We start from the raw sequence: 20045 nt of genomic DNA on the forward strand, positions 1-20045 counted from the left end.
CAGCTGCGCGAGTAAAATGAATTCAAATTTACCAATACCAATACAAATGTATCTGTATCTATATATCTATGTACGTATGTATGTATGTATGTACGCAGGTTGAAATATATATGTATTTACAACTGTTGCGAGAGAATCATATACAATCACGATTAAAAAATAAAGAATGATATGATAAAAAAAAAAACTGACACACACTGATTATTATGAAGTTGAAGTCTAAGCGCATCAAACAAGCGTATTTAATGTAATTTAAGAGAAACCAATTGATTAGTTACCATTATACAAAACGTATCTTTTAATATCAAGGATCAAATGTATTAAAAAAAAACGATATGCATGTGACCATTTTATTTGTACAGATGATTATCTATAAATCGTGTTATCGGGCACCTTCAGTCGTCTGATTAGTTATATATATTAAGTTTCAAAGAAATAACATATAATTAAATAAATGATTAATTTAATTAGAAATAAATTATGTGGACAAATTTTGTTAAACAAAGCAAACAAATATTTAAACTTTAAATCCATTTGAATTTTATTTCTCTCTCCTTACGCTCGTGTTTCCCAACATCAAATTCAAAATTTTCAACAAAATCATATTTTGATTTAACACAATTATCGAGTAAATATAAAATCTAAACCCGATTAATTCTCAGTTCCAATAGCTTAACGATAACTACAGTATTATGAGCATCAAATACGTAATTGAAGAGTTAGGAGATTTTAAAATTGACAGATCTGCGGGCTGTCTGGCGAAGTTTTCGTTTTTAAGACCTCCCTCTATTCGCAGCGAGAACCAAATAATAACTAGCTCTTATTATTTTCGAGTCATGAACCCATTGAAACATTGGGTAAACAGGGTATAATGTATTTGTGCAAATGTATGTAACAGGCAGAAGGATGCATCTCCGACCCCATAAAGCATATATATTCTTGATCAGCATCAACAGCCGAGTCGATCTAGCCATGTCCATCTGTCTGTCCGTCCGTTTGTCCGTATGTATGAACGCAAGGATCTCAGAACCTATAAGAGCTAGAGACCTGAAATCTCGGTCGTCCTAGTGCCCGCGCAGATCAAGGTTGTTCGATAACTTGCCCCGTTTCCAAGTAATCGATAAAAATCGAAATCGAAATCCTGTTTCGGCAAATAATATGAGCTAGAGTCACCAAACTTGACATGTAGCTTCTAGAATAGTATATATATATCAAGTATTTTTCATTTTATAGCTATCGCCTGTCGGAAGAAAGGGGGGGCAGGGTATCCCCCAGTCGGGAGCTCCCGACTAGAACCTCTTACTTGTTTAAAATTATAGAAATGGGAGATGTCAATAATATTAACATGAAAAACTAGTTCTGCGCACGATAAACGAAAATATATTTTCAATATTTAGTTTCAGGCATTTGCAATGTGTGTTCAGGGCAGATAGAAAGCGTGTTAAATGGGAAAGTAATTTGCACTTTTATATACATTTAAACACATTTGAATGTTTTTTGTTTTGTTGATGCACAGCTCTACTCATAGCCGGACGCAGTTTATCATCGTTTTTTTTCCATACAAAGCAGACTTTCCAATAATTGATTTGGGAACAGAATTAATAAAACTCACTAACAAGAATTCCATTTAATCTGTAGATAGCCCTTTTACCAATTCCCATTCATAACAATCCTGCTGCCAATGAAAAATGTTCGATCTGTTCAAGAAAAATTGTAAAATTTGTTGTGAAAAATCGTTGCGTGAAATTGCAGAGCTAAAACTGGCAAATTACTAACCGCAGAAATTAATAATAACAAAAATAATATAGTTTAACTACAATAAAGCATTTAAAATGAAACAGTTTTTACCTCTCCCACGTTGGGTATCCGGTTAAGAGAGGGTATATACGTACATAAAAAGTTCGAAGCAGATGCATGCCACACAGGGTATCTTCTAGTCGGGCACTCTTGATTACAGCACTCTTCATTCCATTTTAGTTTTGCATTCTCCAGTTGGTGTCGTACGTAAACCTATATCCATTTTTATTTTGAAATATTATTTAGATGATTTCTTATTGAGCTGAGTTGCAAAATGTATATTAACGGGTTTAAAAAGTAACACAATGTCTCTAGATATGATTTAATCCTTGCCATTGTCCTTACGTAGACTTAACCCACTAATAAAAGATATCAAGTAAGCATTTATTCAAATCGTAGCATGGACAGTATGAGTTGCGTACCGAAAAGGTAAGGTTAGGGCTTTAATACCCAAGTAAATGCTGATGAACTATTTTAACTTTTAAAACGAATTGATAGTGGAATGAAAATGAAAAAGAGTAGAATGTTTGGGCTATTGGATTATACTGTTGAACTCTTAAGATCAAGAGAACATTATATCAAAAACATACGTCTCCCAATGTGAAAGCTTTCTTCATAGATTATTAGAGGATATCGACTTCGGTTAGCGCAGCATTTTATCTTAACTAATGACAATTAATTTTGATTGGCTGACAAAATGAAATAAAAGTTTTGGCGTTTGTAAATCTTTTATTCCTTGAGCAGAACAACTTTGGTATAGATTAGTTTAAGTCGTTGCCCATTTTAAAAATTGCCATTGATAAGTATGGAAATGCTTAAATTAATTTGCTTAAATTTACTTTCATCAGCAAATAACTGTGAAGTCTCTTTGCTCGTCATTTAAAATGTGTCTACAGCTTTAACATTATCTTATCTTCAAGATAATGCATAGCTATAAACGATTATAGAAAGTTGTGCGACAGATTAAAGCGACAGTCGTAGAAGAAAGCGCAAAAAGAAAAAGACAGAGATTTGTATTGTTTTTAATTTTTTTAAAAATAACGCTTATTGTCTAAAGAATAGATAAATAAAGAAAATAATGCTAATTATTAAGAATTATGCATAGTACAAACAATAAGGTAAAAATTCGTACTTTTTTACAGTCTTGTTTGAGAAACCTTCTACGGGGACTACAGATGGGCGCAGGCCATATTTTAACGGGCCATATTTAACGGGACTTTCAACCTAACTCTCCAATTTCACCGGTTCGCGCCGGAAAGCTTTCAAAAGTCATTTCTTAGATTTTCAATAAACTATATGCGAACTATCAATCGGTTTTAAGTCGATAGTTACACCTGATAAAGTTGTCCTTACAGAGCCTAACTTTAGATATTTTTTGTTGGAAGATTACCCAACTGCAATGCATTAATAAATTTACAGGACAATTAACTCTAATTAGAGCATCTTTTTTTTATAGAGGGTTTTATAATTTTATTACGAAATGTGTAACGCATGGAATGAGACATCTCCGACTCCATAAAGCGTATATAGTCTTGCGCGATATAAGCAGCCTAGGAAATATAGCCATATAGCCATATATAGCCTATATAGAAATATAGTCTGCCTCTATGCAAAAGTAGTCTGTCAGCCTGATAGCAGATCATTGCCTCATTGCATATATCGGATCGTATACCTGACATAGGAACGATCAATCAAAATGATGTTCTCCTATAAAAAACGTTCTTGTTTTTTAAGATAACTTGACCGAACCGGCAGAAACTTCACTATGCTCATTGCAAATGAGTTAAATCTTATCAATATCGAACTAGTAAAATTAGAATAGGTCTTTTTTGTATGGAAATAACATCTTGCACATTTAAAAAGAGCCCTAAGAAGTATAAACAGGCGGTCCTCTTAGCTCTTGCCAATAAGAAAGGCAGCTCGAGAATATTAGATAGAAATGCATTTGCTAATAAAAGTCGCAGTGAACATGTCTACAAAGGCAAATATGGTCTTTAACAAATAAAAAGTTATTAACAATATATATGGGGTTAAAGGTATTCTTAAGCTGAGAGCTCTTCACATACTCGTTTGACCTTGGTTTTATTTGGTTTCTTTTTGGTAACACATTACGTAATTAATGAATTAATTTTTAGTACATCTACCACGGAAGAGGCAGCTAAGCCAAGAGTTTTGCGATTTACATGGTCCATGAAGACCACATCCCCGCTGATGCCCGATCAGATAATGCAAAAGATAAGGGAAGTGCTCGATCAAAACAATTGCGATTACGAGCAACGCGAAAGGTCAGTCTCCATCCAATTACTATGGCTTATAGTCAAGTATATTAATATGTTTTATACGCAATAGGTTTGTTCTTTGGTGTGTACACGGCGATCCCAACACGGATTCGTTGGTCCAGTGGGAAATCGAGGTGTGCAAGTTGCCGCGTCTCTCGTTGAACGGGGTGCGCTTCAAACGCATTTCTGGTAGGTGAATCTTCACTAAGTTTTAAGTGATTAAGTTTATTGAGTTTGTGTGTTTTTGGTTTTTGGTTTTTGCAGGTACAAGCATTGGCTTCAAAAACATTGCGTCTCGCATTGCTTTTGACCTCCGTCTGTGACTTAACAAAACGACCAACGAGAGCTGCACAGCCACCACCACCGAAAGCGACACAAAACCAACCACCTCCACTGCCAAATATCAGTTGGCCAGCGGCAGTAGCAAGCTGTCCGGGCAATCGATGCTGCGTCGGTCGGTCAGCAGTCACCAGAGATCGAATCGGTTCAAGATAAATCGTTTGCCCGGCATTAGGAACGATGGACACAAGAAGACAGGCGTGCTGTCCTCAGCTTTTCAGACTTACTTGCCCTTCAGATCGAAGGAAACTTTGAAATCCCAAAGCAAATTCGACGCATCACGCTCAATCGGTTATGAATTTCAGAGTGCCGAGCGTCCACAGATAGATCCAATAAATTGTATGCTGCAGGAGAACGCCGACTGTATAATGCCCAGTAACTCAACTGAATCTCAAGTGCTAAACCCAAACGTTTCTTCAAATATGGATAAAGATGCAGCTGGCGGTGGTGAGGGCGATCGGAATGGCAGTGAGCTGAAAGCAAGAGGAAGCAACAGCAACAGCAACAGCAACAGCAGCAGCAGCAGCAGCAGTCGCAGAGGAAATCGATTTAAGAGGAACATCAAGAATACCGGAAGTCTAATTGTGCGCAAATTGACATCCTCCCGTTACGGGAGGGACACTGGCAAGGCAGGCGGGCAGACCACATCAAAGCACTCGGATGGCGCGGAAGAGAAGAATGTTATAAATAACGATAAGCCAAACAACACCAAACAGAATGTAGCAATGTTACGCACCACAACTCTCTAAATACATGCATATACATATATACCACATAAACAAGAAAGAAGAAACCAGAAAGAAGAAACAAGAAAGAAGATCGGGCCTCCTGTGGCGAGAGTCAGATGTATTTGTCTCCAATCATAGTATGACACTAGCCTAGCATAGAATCTCAACTAAAAATTAATGTTTTACATTTATTCATTGATCTATCGCGTATTGAATATCTTATATAATAATAACAGACGAGCAGACAAAATTTAACCAACTTAAGTACATAAGCACCAACATGCATAATGTCATATGTACACCTATATATTGATATCGTTAATTGCTAGACAGCGTAGGTGGGAGCCACACCGTTTTAATTCAATAAAATGAACAAAAAATATACATATATATAAAAAAAAAAACAAAAATCAACGCTATTTAACGCATTTTTTACCCCGTGGATTTAAAGTACACATAAAACATAAAACATAAAGAATACGAATTTTTGTTGATAATTAATTTAGGTTTATGTTTGGCTTTTTTCGTTGGTTTTCGTAAAATAACACAGAAATAAAACAAAAATACATGAAACAACAAATAGATTGACAATTGTCGAAAAGTCAGTTGATTTGGTGTTATTAAACAATGGAATATGAACTCATATAACTATACGTCTGCTATAAAATCTTTTTTATTTATAAATGCGTTTGTAGCCGATGCGCTTGTTTCCTTAAATGAGTTCTTTTTATAAAGTAGCCCAAGCTTCAAGTTACACAAAACAAGCTACAAACATAAAATTTTAAAAATGTATATTGTATTTAAATAATTATATTTATTTAACCACTTCTCAAAGTTAGTCTTTTTACATTCTATATTTGTGGCACTCTTGAAACTAAATTTGATTTGATTTCGTCTTCGTAAAGAGCCTGCAGCCTGCCCAAAATGCCGAGAAACAGTCGAAAAAAATAAAGGATTTCGTTAGCGACTTTTTTGATTTATTGAAAACGGGCCAAGTTATCGATTATCGGGAATAAACTCGTACTGCCCGGACACTAGGAGGACCTACTTTCGAAATTTCAAGCATCTACGTGATGTAACCCCTTGCCATTTTGTTGATTTTGGTCAAAATTTAGATTTTTATTTTTTTGATGCCAATCGTTAGTACTGATCCTTACGAGTCCAAAATGGTATAAAATTCCCAAATCGGACATTATTTGGCCGATATATTCCAAAAAATCATCAAAAAAGGTTGACTTTACAAACAAATCGGTTTTTGGTCAACCACATTTTTTAACCCTTCGATTTTGAAAATGTTTGAATGCAGATTGATAGTTGGGATCCGTACGAATTCAAAAAGGTATAACATTTCAAAATCTGGCAAAGTTTACCCTAGATATTCAATAAAAATCATCAAAAAAGTTTTGATTTTCGAACCGACCCCGATTTTTAGACAAAACGTGATGTAACCCCTTGCCATTTTGCAGATTTTGGCCAAAATTTAGATTTTCATTTTTTACATAACAGTTCAAAATCAGACGATATTTATTCATGATATTCAAAATGTGATGCAGGGCACGCTTTGATAAATTTCACCCGAAACTGTGGAAAAATCGCGAAAAACTGTTGTATGGTCTCAGTCATTTTTAAACAAAAACTTTTAATTCATTTGAAGGGTGTCTGACACTTTTCGGAGAATCCATCCCTTCTTTGTGGAAATTTACTGCTAAAAATCTTTTTGAACATTTTTTGGGAGACGTGTTTTACTGTTTTTTTTAAGAATTTGGAAATTCCGTCCGCAACTATGGTAATTTTGCGAAAAACGGTTGTATACAAATTTTTAGTTGAATATTTTGAAAGATCTTCGTTGAATTTCATTTAACTTTTTCGCAAAATTCCCCATTTTATGGATTTTTCTTCGATGAATTTAAAACATATATTGAAATAAGGAAAAAGCTGGGTTAAATAGAAATATCAAAAATTTGAAGGCCGGGAAATAACCGCTAGAGACTTATAAAAAGATTAAGATTTGAGTTAATAGAAACACCAAAATGTTGACTATAAATTATCACAATCAATATAATAATTGAATATGCATACACATGCATTTGATAATGATTTCAATAATATATTTAAATGGAATCGCATAAACAATTGCGTTTTTATTAAAGCTCATCGTCAAGATCAAAGTTTTCGGGCGGAAAATCACCTACTTCAACGGATAACGGAGAGACAAAACCTCCATAATTTGGAGGACATACGAAATATGATTTGCCACCAACGCTGAAAAATACGATATATTAAAGTTAGTTGTTTTAACAGCTTGTTAAAGTATTACCTTCCGTTATTCTTGCCTAATGGCTCATCATACTGAACGCCAATAAAAATTCCAGTTTTTCCCTCAAGTGGCCCATTGTACATTATTGTGCCACGACGTGTTGGGTTTCCTGCCACAGTCACCTACAAGTAGAGTTTGAACACAATGTATTAAAGTCTCATTAAGTAACACGAGTAGCTACCTGACACCGGCCACCTACGACGCAGCGCTCCGCCCGCTTCTGCATTTCTTCAGCGTGCTCCCGCCGTTTCGCTTCCATTTGTTGCATTTCCTCGTCATTATACTTCCCAAGACGATTCTGTTTTAAGAAGTTACGCACAGAATCGCCCCTTTGCTCGTATTGGTCATTGGTCAGCTCAAATTTTTCAATCGACTCGCTATCGAACCCGAAGCTCGCAAACGTATCAATGACATGGAGCCGCAGGCCATCGCAATTGACATAAAAACCCAGCTTGGCATCATTGTTGCTCAGTGCCGTCACAAAGTTGTCACCTTTATACAGTTCTACTTTCATGGTGCTAGCACTTCCTCCGGTTAATATTTCCAATTTGCTCTGTGAAACAAAAATGATCACATCTGTTTGGATTTTTATTGTTTATGAACACAAATGACTACCTTCAGCTGAGATATGGTTATGTCCTTGGCGAATTTCATCTCAAATGCCACGGCATCATTATGCGAGTTAGATACATTAGCTTTAATATAAGAGCAATCCGAATTGTCCAATTGAATTATTCCCGACATAGTATCACAAATTAAGCTTTAGCGTCGCTCGGTAGTCAAAGACGTAGGCGATAACTCTAAGCGATGACCGATAATTTCCAATATAGTGTATTCCACTAATTTAATTGTATGTGTGTGGGCTTGGTGCTTGGTAAACATCTGCAGCAGTTGTTACTAAGTTTATGCAAGTTACAAAAAGCCTTTTGTTAACAGGCATAGCACATACAAATTGAGTTTGACAAAAAATACCTGATGTTTCCCATATAAACATAAAATTGTGGAAATTAAAAAAATGTTTTATGCATATTTAATAATTGTACGTTTTAACACTCGGAACTTTATTTTTAGTTGCTGTGATAATGTGATATCGATAAAAACCTAAGCCAATTATCCAAGTACAAGTTCAAAGATAATTTGGTTGTAATGATCGCTTTGGTGAAAGAGAGGTAAAGCGGTATGCATAAATCTCAAAAAAGGATCCTATCTTTCTATCTATAGTTTAAGAAAAAATATTTGTAAATGATTGATTTTCCAACAACGCAAATTGGCGCCAAGCAAATATCGTCTAAATATCGATAGATACCATTGCAGTAAACATAGATATATCGAAGTTCATGCGCATCACTAGTTTGTATACAAGTTTATAATAGTGTGTAAGTGATGTGAGTCCATCAGAAGACAGGGCAAGATGTTTTACATATATTATGATGATATATAAAAAGGTGTGAAGCAAAGTAAACTGAAAATGAATAGGTACAAAGGCTTAATAAGCATTGAACCGCGAAGTAAAACAATGCATCATCCAAAGGAGCAGATTTTAAACTGCTTGACATACGCACTTTTGGCAATTGTCGCAATCTGTGCAGTTGTGCTGCTATGTGACATATCTAGCCATCGAGATCGATTCTTCTACTCCAAAAATGATCCAGTGGTACTTGATTTATCCATATCGCATGCCCAGGAGGTGCTTCTGCGCCCGGACCCGGAATATCGTGGCCGGAATGTAAACTGCACGTTCTGGGATTGCCTAAACATTTATAAATGCGAGCATGACACCCTCAAGGTATACATTTACCCATTGCAAGAATTTGTGGATGAAAAAAGCGACAAGGTGGCCAACACATTGTCAAGCGAATATTTTCAAATATTAGAGACAGTGCTAAAAAGTCGCTATTACACCTCAAACCCAAATGAGGCCTGCCTCTTCCTACCCAGCTTGGATTTATTAAACCAGGACATGTTTGACAAGAATTTAGCTGGTCCGGCTCTGGCATCGCTTAACTTTTGGGATCGTGGTGAAAATCACTTAATTTTTAACATGCTACCGGGCAGCGCACCCGCCTATAATACAATATTGGATGTCAACATCGACAATGCGATTGTTTTGGGTGGCGGCTTTGATAGTTGGACATATCGTCCCGGATTTGACGTGTCTATACCGGTTTGGAGTCCGTTGGTGCATCAAACAAACTCAATCCATAACGGAGCCCACCGAAAATATTTACTAATTGCAGCTCAGTTAAATCTTTTGCCGCAGTATGCGCGAACTCTTTCGGATCTGATGTCGACGGCAAATAATGCTGAGCAAATGCTTCTACTTGGACCTTGTGACAACAATCAGCTGACATCTCGCTGCACTTTAGCGCAGCATCAGAAGCGGTGGGAATACCCACGTGTACTTGGACGAGGCAAATTCTGCTTTATTGGCCGCAGTCTGCGGGTTGGTCAGCCCGATTTGATTGAGATAATGTCCCACAGCTGCATTCCTGTGATAGCGATTGACAACTATGTGCTACCTTTCGAGGACGTGATTGACTGGTCTTTGGCAGCTGTTCGTGTTCGGGAATCTGAGCTGCATTCGTTTATTCGCAAATTGGAGTCAATTTCCAATGTAAAAGTTGTCGAAATGCAAAAGCAAGTTCAATGGCTGTACAGCAACTATTTCAAGGACTTAAAGAGCATTACAATTACTGCGATGGAAATACTTGAAAGCCGAATATTTCCTCTGCTAGCTCGCAGTAGTCGACAATGGAATTTGGTTAGGCAAAATAGCCATTCAACCTTTAATCCGCTATTTCTTACATCGCTTGCCCCAAAGTCTCAAGGGTTTACAGCTGTTATTTTGACCTATGATAGAGTCGAGAGTCTATTCCTCCTTATTCAGAAGCTTGCAGTTGTGCCATCACTTCAAAGTATTTTGGTTATTTGGAACAATCAAAAAAAGATGCCACCGCATTGTGAGTATATTATTCTGCTTGGCAGTTTCTTAACAATCAATAATGCTTTGCCCTTGCAGTATCTACCTTCCCAACAATATCGAAGCCGTTGAAGATAATACAAACTCGGGAGAATAAGCTTTCGAATAGATTTTATCCTTATCCTGAAATCGAAACTGAAGCAATTCTAACTATAGACGACGACATCATAATGTTAACCAGTGATGAGCTTGATTTTGGGTGTGTTATTTAATTTCTAAATGTATTCAAAATCTTATATGTGCAATTTTTTGTAGATACGAAGTGTGGCGCGAATTTCCTGACCATATTGTTGGATTTCCCAGTCGCATTCACATATGGGATAATGCAACAATGCGATGGCACTACGAATCTGAATGGACGAATCAAATATCAATGGTACTTACTGGCGCAGCATTTCATCACAAATACTGGAGCCACATGTACACGTATGCAATGCCAGGCGATATAAAACACTGGGTGGATGACCACATGAACTGTGAAGACATCGCAATGAACTTTCTTGTTGCAAACATTACAAACAATCCGCCCATCAAAGTAACTCCACGAAAAAAGTTTAAGTGCCCTGAGTGCACAAATACCGAAATGTTGTCAGCCGACTTGAATCATATGCGTGAGCGTTCTGCTTGCATTGATCGATTCTCAAAGATCTATGGACGAATGCCTCTTCGCACGGTTGAGTTCAGAGCTGACCCCGTTCTCTTTAGAGATAACTTCCCAGATAAGTTAAAACGATACAACGATATTGGAAGCTTGTAAGCCGCTATCATGCAAACATATTTATATATGGACATTATTTGTAGACGAAATAGCTAAAGACTTATCCAAATATGATATATAAATATTAACTTCTTTCTCTACGTTATCGAGTGCATTTTAAATGGTTTGTTCGCCGAGACGTTTGCATTGATCGCAATCGATAGAGCGCCGAGACATTCATGTAACTTGCACCCAATGGAAGCGACAAATGTAGGTAAAAGGCAGATGGACGCAACTTCGAATCCATAAGGATATTCAGATGCAGTTTATTGCCTGTCCGGTCATACCTGTCTGTGCGAATACGTCGATGTTAAAGACTAATGGCTAGAGACAATATATTGAATAAATTCTCGCTTATGCAGAATAAATTATTTTGTATCATTCTTTCCATTTTAGTTAAACATCGAGAAGACATGCTAGGCTAAAATATGTTATTTAAATTCTCTTATAGCATACACATTTCAAAATAATTTCGTAATCTTTTGGTTGTTCATTAATTTTATATATTGACTTTATAACTTGATCAATTAACACAAGTCTAAGCACTAGTTTTTTGTCTTTTTTTTTTAGTTCATTCTACTATTATTAATTTTTAAAGGTTTGAAACATTCCCATGCGCAACAAATAAAAAGGATTATATCAAATGTTAGCTCTTCAAATTATTTTCATTTGAAAATTAACATCACTAGCATATTGAAAAAAAAAAAATATAATACAGGGTACACTTTTGGCAACTCGTTGATTGCAACTTTTTTGAGAATGTTAAATTAATCATACTAGTAAAAAGTTAAATAAATGCAACGGTTGAAATAAAGCTGACTTACGAGATTTATCCCTTAAAGAATATACTAGTGAACAAGTAGAATCAATGAAACGTTTGAAAAAATGCTATTGAATTTTACTTTGAATAAATACGACTTTAATAACAAAGTGGCAGGCATACTAAGTCCTTATTTTACATTGATCGCTGACCCATACTTGTATATATTTTCTGTCTGGTATGTTAGCAAATACTGCCGCCAACTATAGGGCAGAATCATAGGTATCAACAATAATTTTTGGGTAGACTTTATTGAATGCAAATGTTAAACGGGCATGTTATGAAAATATAAATACTTAGACTGAATTTATCTGGTGAGTTGTATATATAATATCAATTAAACGTAGTTAGCTTTACGCTCCATTAACAGTAGCCAGATATTCTTTGTAGCGTTGCTCTTGTTGTTGTTGGAGTTTTTGAAGTTTCTTGAGTTGTCCTTTGCTAATCTCTTTGCCGTCTTTGTCATGTGTAGGAAGTCCCTAAAATTATGTGTATAATATAGTTGCATTCTTCATCTAGTTGTATTCTACTTACATCTTCGCCGAATGCCGAGTACTTTTCAGTTTCGCTGAGAAACATCTTTTTCGGATCGATTCGACGTTGTGACTCTTTAGCTGCTGCCGCCTCCGCCATAGCTTGTTTTTTACGCTCTTTTTCGGCAGCTCGTTCTGCTTCAGCAGCTTGCTTGGCCTCGCGTTCGCGCAAGAGCATATCGCGGTCAACCAATTTGACAGCAAACTTGCCACCATCCTTATCCTCTAATCGGACACCCAAATTAGGCAAAACATCATCGCGCAGATCATCGCACAGTTTAAGAATGTCGAATGCTTTTAACACCTTCGCCTGTTCACGAACTAAGTTACGGAACTCAGCCACTGATTGAACATATGGCATTACCACCGACTCGTGATCGTTAATTTCTGAATTATTAGATTCTGCACCGCTCAACGGGAAACCAATGCCACCGCGCGGCCCTGCAATGGCTCCGAATATATGCAGCAAATCCGTAATATATGTGGCTATCTTGCGGAGTAACAGGTGGTTAAGCCTTGTCTTATTGTCGCGTATGTAGATGTTCGTAGTTGATACCAGCTCCCGGACTGCGTCGAGGGCGCTGCGCGTATCAATGTTATCTACAAGAAAATGCTATTGGTGATTGCCAAACTAATTTTAACACTGAAACATACCACAAAGGGCCGCATGCACTTGACCCTGCGCTTCGCTAAATTTCGCCTGCAAGGCCGCCTCCAAACCAGTCCACTCACTAAACTGCAGCATAGGTTTTTCAGATAGCACATGGCGTGTTAAGTCTTTGACATTCAAGAAAAATTCCTATAACAATGGGACTCGTTAGTAAATGTATATATTGAAGTCAAAATTACGTAGAGTTATGCTTACATTAAGGAATTTCTCATACTGAGTGGCCATCTCCATAGTATTTTCGGAATAATCGAGCGTGTCTTTCCAAGAGTGCAACAAGAACGCAAGACGCAGCTGCGTAGCTGAGTGCTTTCTCAATGCCTCTTGTATCGTTACAAAATTTTTAAGAGACTTTGACATCTTGCAGCCGGCAATTGTAAGGTGACCGGTGTGCAGAAAATACTTTACCCATTCCGACTCGCCAAACGCGGCCTCTGATTGAGCCAGTTCGTTGTCATGATGTGGGAACTTTAAGTCTACCCCTCCTGTGTGTATGTCAAATATAGATCCAAATATATCCGATGCCATGGCTGAACACTCGATATGCCAGCCAGGCCGACCGTGTCCCCAAGGACTGTCCCACCAAGGCTCTCCGGCCTTGCTTGCTTTCCACAGGGCAAAATCGTTGGGAGAGCGCTTCTCTGAGAGCCGATCCGCAGTGACAGACAAATCACCTTCGCCCTCCTGTAGAGACGTTGTATCGCCATAGGCTTCGGGTACAAGCTTTGCATAGTGATGCTTTTCGCGTTTGTCAAAGCCATTCACATCAAAATAGACGGAACCATTTGCTTCGTAGGCGAGCCCATTGTCGATAATGCGCTGAATAAATGCAACAATCTGAGGCACATATTCCGATACTCGCGTTAATACATCGGGTGGCAAAATCTGAAATTATTTGCAACGAAAATACCCAAGTTTACTTGTTCATGTTTGTCTTTAAATCAAATATGGGCCGCCCACTTTCTACTCAGCTCTAAAGATGTTATATACAAAGATATTTAAAACTGAGTTTGAACCCTATCGGATAGGCATAAAATTTCATGAAACAGTTTTCAGTTTCCCAGACTTGCAAGAAGGATTTTCCAAACACTGGCCTATAGTGAAAACGAATACGAATACCCCATTCTCAAGTGTGCGTTGATTATTCAGTATATACATATATAACTGATATAAATATAAATATATATATATTGCTAGATAACTCACGTTGAGTGATTTCATATCATTGTGAAAGTGATCCTCCCAATATCGCGGCAATGCTTCGAAGACGGTATTGTCATTTACATGGGCACCCTTCTTTCCATCTAGCCACTCTGCAATCGGATCTTTTGCTTCAGCTAAATAATGGCACCTCATCTTGGTAATTTCGTCCACGTTGCCACTGCTAACAGCTTGCGTTAGTGCTTCCAATGCATCGATCATGCGTTGTAACATCTTTTCCAGCATGACTTTCTTATCAGCATCCGTATTTTTATCACACTTGACCTGCAGTTGGCCGAGTACCTCCTTTTGCTCGTTTAACAATTGCTCGAGAGGCAGCTGCGCAGCCCCACTTGCATACTGCTCATACAGATGATACTGACGTGCTCGCTTTATAATTTTATCGTCAATATCGGTGATGTTCATGACGTAGTGGATGTTGTAGCCGAAGTAATTGGCCAATATCCGTCGCAAAATGTCAAAAGAAATGTAAGATCTGCAAAGCATGTGAGGGTATCAAGATTAGATTGTAAATTAACTGTGATTGCTGATGTGGCTATCACCTGGCATGTCCCATGTGCGAAGCATCATAGACAGTTGGGCCGCAGCTATACCACTTAACATTGTTGCCGCTCAATGGCACAAATTCCTCCTTTTGTCTGGTTAGACTATTGTATAATCGCAATTGCGGACGTGTTGAGGTTGTTGGCGCTTGCCACGCCGGTTGTATGCGCTTCGACATGGTGGGTACCTTTTCTGTGCTTGCGAGCTTCCAACACGTTTATTTCTCGATGGAAACTCATAGGCGTCAGCTGTTTGACTCAATCAGGGTTGCTAGCAAAATATCGAAACAGTCGAATACCGATGAATTTAATAGCCCCTAAACATTCACTGTCCGCGTGAAATTTATTTTTAAATATGTTTTGTGCTTTTCAGGAACCGTCCCAGCCACTTGTATTTTTATTGAAATTATAACTTAATTGATAACATACATATGTTCGAAGGGACCCCATAAATATTAAATACAAATGTGAAATTATTAATAGCAAAGATAGTATCGCAAATACAGAAACATGTCATATCAAAATAATTATTAATATCTAAATCCTACATTGTCGAAGTAACTATCTAAATACTAAAGGATCTGATTTAACATTTATTTTAAATATATTCTTTGTTAATGCGAGTCGAATTTCCGAAATGTGTAATTATAGTTTTGGTTTACAGGCAATCATATAGACCGGAAATAGGCCTTTGGGGAAATTTTGTTGTCGTACCTTTCTCACAATACGAAAGCCAGCTTCTTTTAAAAAACGTTCATATAAGTTTAGTGGACGAGTAACTGATGAATCCTCGTCGTCTTTTATGATTTCCTTGGAGGTGCTGACATTTTCTTTAATGCAAAAGTAAGCTCCTAGCTGCAAACTGAGGCGCATGCGACGAAAAAAAGCCACAAGGTCTGGATCCGTTAGGTGTCCTAGAACCCATTGGCTCCAAATAAGGTCATATTTACTTGTGGGTGAGAACTCTTGTAGGCCGAGATTATATATTTCACCCAAGCTATTCCGACGAACTGCCTCTGATGTGCACAACTCGCGAGCCTTCTCAGCAAAAGCGGCATCTTGTTCAACAAGGTCGACAGTTTCAAAAAGTGGTATCAAAAGGTTGCACGATACTCGTCCTATCCCGGCACCGCAGTCCAGGGCCAATTTTTTGCCCGGTACTTTGAGTTCGCGGAGAAATATCTTCGAGCCTTGTATATCAATTGCGTTAATGTATCCAAGGCCGCCCAGCATACCGTTTACTGTTGCTGGGACTTCGGACCAATATTTTTGTGCTTTGTTGTAGAATTCAGGTACAACCTTTTCAATTTCAGATGTGCTGGACTCCTGAGTAGATGGTTCCTTTTCTTGTATGATGCCTTCCAGCATTTGACGCTTATAATTGTTTTTTTCATCTTGCGAGTAGCTCAGACAGTCCTCATCCACAGTCAAAACTTCTGAATCTAACTTATAAGACATTTTTTTTGTATAATACTAATCCTAAAATATTTAATTGAATTCTAAGTGATTGAATTATCCTATTTACTACTTACCGCATACTATGATAACACAAATAAACGTGTACAGGGATGAAACTGATTGATTTAAATGGAACTAGTTTCTAAGTGAACTCAAATCTAGTTCAAATAATTTTTTCATCATATTTTATAAAAACAGAAAATTTGATTGAAATGAGTGAAAAGCAAAAAGTTAGAATTCACTAGACCCTATAAATGGCAGTGACTTCCAGATTTTAGAACTGACTTGGGAGCTAAGCATGTTATGTCGTCTATGTGTACTTAATTTTCGCAATATTTTTTCTGAAAAGTGGAAATAGTTTTTACTCTCCATATCCACCGAAACTATTTACTAGTTCACATAAATAAGAACAAAGTCGTAAAAATAATATCGATATTAAAAGTATACGATAAGTTATCGAGGTACGAAACATTATCAAGTTAATTCTACCAGTATAAAAATACAATAAATTTGTTTGCTCGCAAATAAGTATGACTCTTGACGTTGATGCTCAAAGGAAAGATGAGAAGCTATTACTTTCAACGATACAGCAGGAATACAAAATTTTGGCAGAATAGTAAGAGTTTAAAATACCAAAGCTTTTCATCATCAAATAATAAGAACCTTCGTACAACTATAGCAAAATGATTGAATCGGAGAAGGTCTCGGGCATTTATGTTATTCCAAGCTATGCCAATTCCTTGCGTTAGTATATTATTCCTGTGTATACCAAAGAAAGTGATTAATTTATTTATACTTTTTATTTTGTTTTTTAGAATGGTTTGGAGTATTTTTTGGTCGTCAGGGCTTTTATGAAAACAGTGTATTCCGCTTTTCAATATTGTTGCCGGATGGTTTTCCAGATGACAAAACAGTTCCAGTAAGTCCCCGATATGATATATATATATATATTGGAGTTTGATAATATACATTGTATTATTTTTATATAAGGCAATTATTTTCCAACACAACGTTGTCCATCCACTTGTTTGCCCTTACACAAATAGTCTAGACATTAGCCATGCATTCCAGGAATGGAGATGCGGAGAAGATCACCTTTGGCAGGTATTGAAGTATATACAAGCGATATTTGCCGATCCATTGGACAGCATCCGCAGCGTGGCTAATATACAGGAACTCAGCAACCCAGAAGCCAGCAAGCTGTTAAACACCAACCGAGACGCATATGCAGCACTTGTTCAAGAGAGCATAATGGAGAGCAAATCGCGCATATATGATACACCACCAACAGAAGACCCGCATTATATAGTATTTGAAAAGTTCCAAGCAAATGTACATGGACCAGTTTTAGATCAAATACGCAAAAGCAGAAACATAGTTGTGTCTCCTGAAAGTGGTGTAGGTGGAGCTGCCACTGGACTGTCGTGGGTCAAAGTTAAAGAAGGCGAGTTTAAGCCTTTGAGCATTGAATAGTCGTAACAATATATATGCGTAATGTACATAGTATGTTCTCTTTATAACCGAATCATTAAATTTATTCACAGTTTGACAAGTCCGGAAGTTTTATGCGCTTTCGCATTGAGAATGAATGCCGAACCCTTGACAGTTTTTTATCCATTCATTTTCCAGCTTTAGTTGAGTTCCATTCCAATTAAAATGTGTTGGCGATTTACCATCATCAGCAAATACGAAGTTCTGGCTAAGCTCAATGGCCAATTTGGAACGAACAAGTCCAATGCCACCTACTTTTGACCAAGCTGGATGATATACTCGGCCGCTTTTTGGGTGCATATAAAGTTTTTGTGGTTCAAAGGGCACCGATAAATCTGGACCTCCATGTGCATAGGTCAAAACATCGCTGACTTCACAAGCGTCCTTCTTTAGTTGATCAGTAAACACAATGGGTGTGTCATCACAACGCACATAATTCCGTTCCCGGCCACAAAGCGAGATGTAGGGGAAATCTTGGTACCGTTCTGATTCATTTCGTCGCACGCGACTAAAGAAGAACTTTAGAAAGACCTTCTCTTTGAAACAGGATGTAAAGTTTTTCATTTTGGCATCGTCCAAAAAGAGCTGCAAGTGAAAAAGAAAATGTGAAAGGTATTTGACAGTTACTTCTCTAGTCGGATTTGTCCGACTAGAGAATACCCTGTACCCGACATTGCATGCATACGATATTCTATTTGAGACAAGACCACAAAGTCTCACGTTGTGGGAGATGTATTGATAAATAACAGACGGATGCGGGGAGACCGGGTTATATGCTGTGCCAGAATATATACTAAAATCCCCTTTTGTGTGTTTGCCATCAATGGGTACAAGGTGTGAAAAAGATCGAGATGCGAGTGAAGGTATGACAACTTATTGTATTTACACACCATGCCGTCGTGATCGATGTAATAGAAGTATTCTCGTATCCTTGGCTCGGGCGCCTGTCCCTGTGTGTAGCTCGTGACGGAACGCCGTAAAATCCACCTAAATTCAATATTTTTGAAATTCACTAGCTGTTTCGTCTGGAGCGCAGTCATGTGAGCAATACCTTGACCGAGGGGTAGACTTTAATCAGCTGAGTGTGTATATATTTATACGCATGCTTAACTTGTTATGTATGTGTATTCAGAGAATTAAACTAGAAATTTTTAATTTACATTATAGAGTTAACCTACGCAATTGGGCGCAAATCTATTTTTTCTTTTTGTCACTGCCACCTGATTTCTGCATGCGACCCACTTGCATGTTCTTTAGCTTTTCATTAAGCTTCTTTTTAGCATTCTTAAGCTCCTCCTCATGTCGTATAGTCTTTAATGGCTTGGGATGCAGAAATTCTTTACGGGCCTCTCGTCGTTTCTCCAAGCCGCAACCGTGCACCTCGGGCAGACCGTGCTTGAAGCAGTATCGCTTGTTGCAGTGCTCGCAGTCTTGGCCCATTAGACTTGTTTTGGTTTTGCAGCGTGGGTAATCGCACAGGTTATCCACTGTTTTCACGGCAGTGAGAACTTCATCCAGTTTGAGATCGACTATTTGACTGGGTATACGCTCCAAGAGCTCCAACGTGTTGTTTGTGCCATAATCGGCCGGTTTACCAGCCTTAGTAGCTGGGAATAGCGGCGTACTATCTACATTTGCAGAACTTGACGGATTGCAACTGCTGTCATTAATTGGTTTCGCTTTGTCTGGGTTATACACTTCTTAGTGAAACGTTTTTAAATGATTTTCGATGATATTACCTGCCATTGTAAATAAGCCAAAGCCCTTTGTTGATTGCACAGTCGTTACACGTTATACAACACTGGTGAGCAGACTGTGATTACTACAAACAACGCGTTTGGACATTTTTTAAGACATTTATCGAAATGAACAGGGTGATACAAATTTCAGCGACGTTTAAATCTCAAAGTCAAGCAAAAACCTAATGTCTGGCTAAATGTAGGCAAATATTGGTGAGATGTTTGCTAAACTGAATTCTTATTTCGTAAAATCACTGCTTAAAAAATAAAGCAAAAGATTTTGTAGCAACACAATATCAAGATGGCAGACGAAGGCGCGGTCAAACTTTGTGCACGTTTTACTTGATATCCATATATGTAGCAAGGATTCAAGTCTT

The 20045-nt window shown here is 37.6% G+C and overlaps 9 protein-coding genes across 23 annotated transcripts in view; 4 read left to right on the top strand and 5 right to left on the bottom strand.

The window, feature by feature from the left end:
- LOC135431338 (serine/threonine-protein kinase MARK2) overlaps window positions 1-4488 on the top strand; it is a 37099-nt gene extending 32611 nt beyond the window's left edge. For all 14 annotated transcript variants that reach the window (XM_064686439.1, XM_064686440.1, XM_064686435.1 and 11 more), the window contains 3 exons: window positions 3933-4082; window positions 4147-4265; window positions 4341-4488. In XM_064686439.1, coding sequence (XP_064542509.1) covers window positions 3933-4082; window positions 4147-4265; window positions 4341-4399 — 328 coding nt within the window. In that variant the 3' untranslated portion in view covers window positions 4400-4488. The remainder of the gene's footprint in view (window positions 1-3932; window positions 4083-4146; window positions 4266-4340) is intronic.
- Window positions 4489-4516: 28 nt separating this feature from the next.
- LOC135431349 (uncharacterized) lies at window positions 4517-5977 on the top strand. The gene has a single exon (XM_064686453.1). It carries the CDS (start codon window positions 4520-4522, stop codon window positions 5162-5164), a length of 645 nt encoding a protein of 214 aa, XP_064542523.1. The 5' UTR covers window positions 4517-4519; the 3' UTR covers window positions 5165-5977.
- Window positions 5978-7176: 1199 nt separating this feature from the next.
- On the bottom strand, window positions 7177-8325 carry TBCB (tubulin-binding cofactor B). The gene is made up of 4 exons (XM_064686449.1): window positions 8076-8325; window positions 7642-8013; window positions 7461-7582; window positions 7177-7405 (listed from the first exon to the last, which is right to left on the bottom strand). Exons 1-4 carry the CDS (start codon window positions 8202-8204, stop codon window positions 7288-7290), a joined length of 741 nt encoding a protein of 246 aa, XP_064542519.1. The 5' UTR covers window positions 8205-8325; the 3' UTR covers window positions 7177-7287.
- A 507-nt stretch (window positions 8326-8832) lies between these two features.
- Window positions 8833-11565, top strand: sotv (exostosin glycosyltransferase sotv). Its single transcript, XM_064686444.1, has 3 exons — window positions 8833-10420; window positions 10480-10639; window positions 10696-11565. Exons 1-3 carry the CDS (start codon window positions 8929-8931, stop codon window positions 11195-11197), a joined length of 2154 nt encoding a protein of 717 aa, XP_064542514.1. The 5' UTR covers window positions 8833-8928; the 3' UTR covers window positions 11198-11565.
- A 684-nt stretch (window positions 11566-12249) lies between these two features.
- Window positions 12250-15213, bottom strand: CysRS (cysteine--tRNA ligase, cytoplasmic). The gene is made up of 6 exons (XM_064686443.1): window positions 14981-15213; window positions 14424-14913; window positions 13416-14102; window positions 13205-13349; window positions 12552-13150; window positions 12250-12496 (listed from the first exon to the last, which is right to left on the bottom strand). The coding sequence occupies exons 1-6, from the start codon at window positions 15157-15159 to the stop codon at window positions 12371-12373; spliced, it is 2226 nt and encodes a 741-aa protein (XP_064542513.1). The 5' UTR covers window positions 15160-15213; the 3' UTR covers window positions 12250-12370.
- Window positions 15214-15560: 347 nt separating this feature from the next.
- Ntmt (N-terminal methyltransferase) lies at window positions 15561-16638 on the bottom strand. Its single transcript, XM_064686447.1, has 2 exons — window positions 16513-16638; window positions 15561-16459 (listed from the first exon to the last, which is right to left on the bottom strand). The coding sequence occupies exon 2, from the start codon at window positions 16436-16438 to the stop codon at window positions 15626-15628; it is 813 nt and encodes a 270-aa protein (XP_064542517.1). The 5' UTR covers window positions 16439-16459; window positions 16513-16638; the 3' UTR covers window positions 15561-15625.
- Window positions 16639-16893: 255 nt separating this feature from the next.
- On the top strand, window positions 16894-17990 carry peo (pendolino). 2 transcript variants are annotated; one of them, XM_064686451.1, is made up of 4 exons: window positions 16894-17054; window positions 17118-17182; window positions 17254-17357; window positions 17485-17725. In XM_064686451.1, the coding sequence occupies exons 1-4, from the start codon at window positions 16969-16971 to the stop codon at window positions 17494-17496; spliced, it is 267 nt and encodes an 88-aa protein (XP_064542521.1). In that variant the 5' UTR covers window positions 16894-16968; the 3' UTR covers window positions 17497-17725. The 2 variants fall into 2 exon arrangements, with proteins under 2 accessions (XP_064542521.1, XP_064542520.1); XM_064686450.1 differs by having other exon boundaries at window positions 16895-17054; window positions 17429-17990.
- Window positions 17921-19739, bottom strand: LOC135431348 (UPF0598 protein CG30010). Its single transcript, XM_064686452.1, has 3 exons — window positions 19669-19739; window positions 18820-18980; window positions 17921-18514 (listed from the first exon to the last, which is right to left on the bottom strand). Exons 1-3 carry the CDS (start codon window positions 19673-19675, stop codon window positions 18002-18004), a joined length of 681 nt encoding a protein of 226 aa, XP_064542522.1. The 5' UTR covers window positions 19676-19739; the 3' UTR covers window positions 17921-18001.
- Window positions 19036-19811, bottom strand: LOC135431350 (DNA-binding protein SMUBP-2). The gene is made up of 2 exons (XM_064686454.1): window positions 19669-19811; window positions 19036-19614 (listed from the first exon to the last, which is right to left on the bottom strand). The coding sequence occupies exons 1-2, from the start codon at window positions 19673-19675 to the stop codon at window positions 19124-19126; spliced, it is 498 nt and encodes a 165-aa protein (XP_064542524.1). The 5' UTR covers window positions 19676-19811; the 3' UTR covers window positions 19036-19123.
- Between the last annotated feature and the right edge of the window lie 234 nt (window positions 19812-20045).

This window comes from Drosophila montana, unplaced genomic scaffold (assembly GCF_035044405.1).
Source record: "Drosophila montana isolate Dmon_TW-CO22-7 unplaced genomic scaffold, ASM3504440v1 contig_3200_1, whole genome shotgun sequence".
Taxonomy (NCBI): Eukaryota; Metazoa; Arthropoda; class Insecta; order Diptera; family Drosophilidae; genus Drosophila; species Drosophila montana.

What these genes read in the sequence shown, in the direction of transcription:
- Ntmt (XM_064686447.1), bottom strand. Translation starts at nt 16,438, where the DNA reads ATGTCTTATAAGTTAGATTCAGAAGTTTTGACTGTGGATGAGGACTGT.
- CysRS (XM_064686443.1), bottom strand. Translation starts at nt 15,159, where the DNA reads ATGTCGAAGCGCATACAACCGGCGTGGCAAGCGCCAACAACCTCAACA. An exon ending in ATGATATGAAATCACTCAAC is followed by an intron (nt 14,103 to 14,423) that starts GTGAGTTATCTA and finishes AAATAATTTCAG; the next exon opens with ATTTTGCCACCCGATGTATT. An exon ending in AGTGCATGCGGCCCTTTGTG is followed by an intron (nt 13,151 to 13,204) that starts GTATGTTTCAGT and finishes ATTTTCTTGTAG; the next exon opens with ATAACATTGATACGCGCAGC.
- LOC135431349 (XM_064686453.1), top strand. Translation starts at nt 4,520, where the DNA reads ATGCTGCGTCGGTCGGTCAGCAGTCACCAGAGATCGAATCGGTTCAAG.
- TBCB (XM_064686449.1), bottom strand. Translation starts at nt 8,204, where the DNA reads ATGTCGGGAATAATTCAATTGGACAATTCGGATTGCTCTTATATTAAA. An exon ending in TAACCATATCTCAGCTGAAG is followed by an intron (nt 8,014 to 8,075) that starts GTAGTCATTTGT and finishes TTTGTTTCACAG; the next exon opens with AGCAAATTGGAAATATTAAC. An exon ending in TCGTAGGTGGCCGGTGTCAG is followed by an intron (nt 7,583 to 7,641) that starts GTAGCTACTCGT and finishes CTCTACTTGTAG; the next exon opens with GTGACTGTGGCAGGAAACCC.
- sotv (XM_064686444.1), top strand. Translation starts at nt 8,929, where the DNA reads ATGAATAGGTACAAAGGCTTAATAAGCATTGAACCGCGAAGTAAAACA. An exon ending in AAAAAAGATGCCACCGCATT is followed by an intron (nt 10,421 to 10,479) that starts GTGAGTATATTA and finishes TTGCCCTTGCAG; the next exon opens with TATCTACCTTCCCAACAATA. An exon ending in AGTGATGAGCTTGATTTTGG is followed by an intron (nt 10,640 to 10,695) that starts GTGTGTTATTTA and finishes AATTTTTTGTAG; the next exon opens with ATACGAAGTGTGGCGCGAAT.
- peo (XM_064686450.1), top strand. Translation starts at nt 16,969, where the DNA reads ATGACTCTTGACGTTGATGCTCAAAGGAAAGATGAGAAGCTATTACTT. An exon ending in TACAAAATTTTGGCAGAATA is followed by an intron (nt 17,055 to 17,117) that starts GTAAGAGTTTAA and finishes GTACAACTATAG; the next exon opens with CAAAATGATTGAATCGGAGA. An exon ending in CAGATGACAAAACAGTTCCA is followed by an intron (nt 17,358 to 17,428) that starts GTAAGTCCCCGA and finishes TTTTTATATAAG; the next exon opens with GCAATTATTTTCCAACACAA.
- LOC135431348 (XM_064686452.1), bottom strand. An exon ending in ACATCGATCACGACGGCATG is followed by an intron (nt 18,515 to 18,819) that starts GTGTGTAAATAC and finishes TTTCACTTGCAG; the next exon opens with CTCTTTTTGGACGATGCCAA.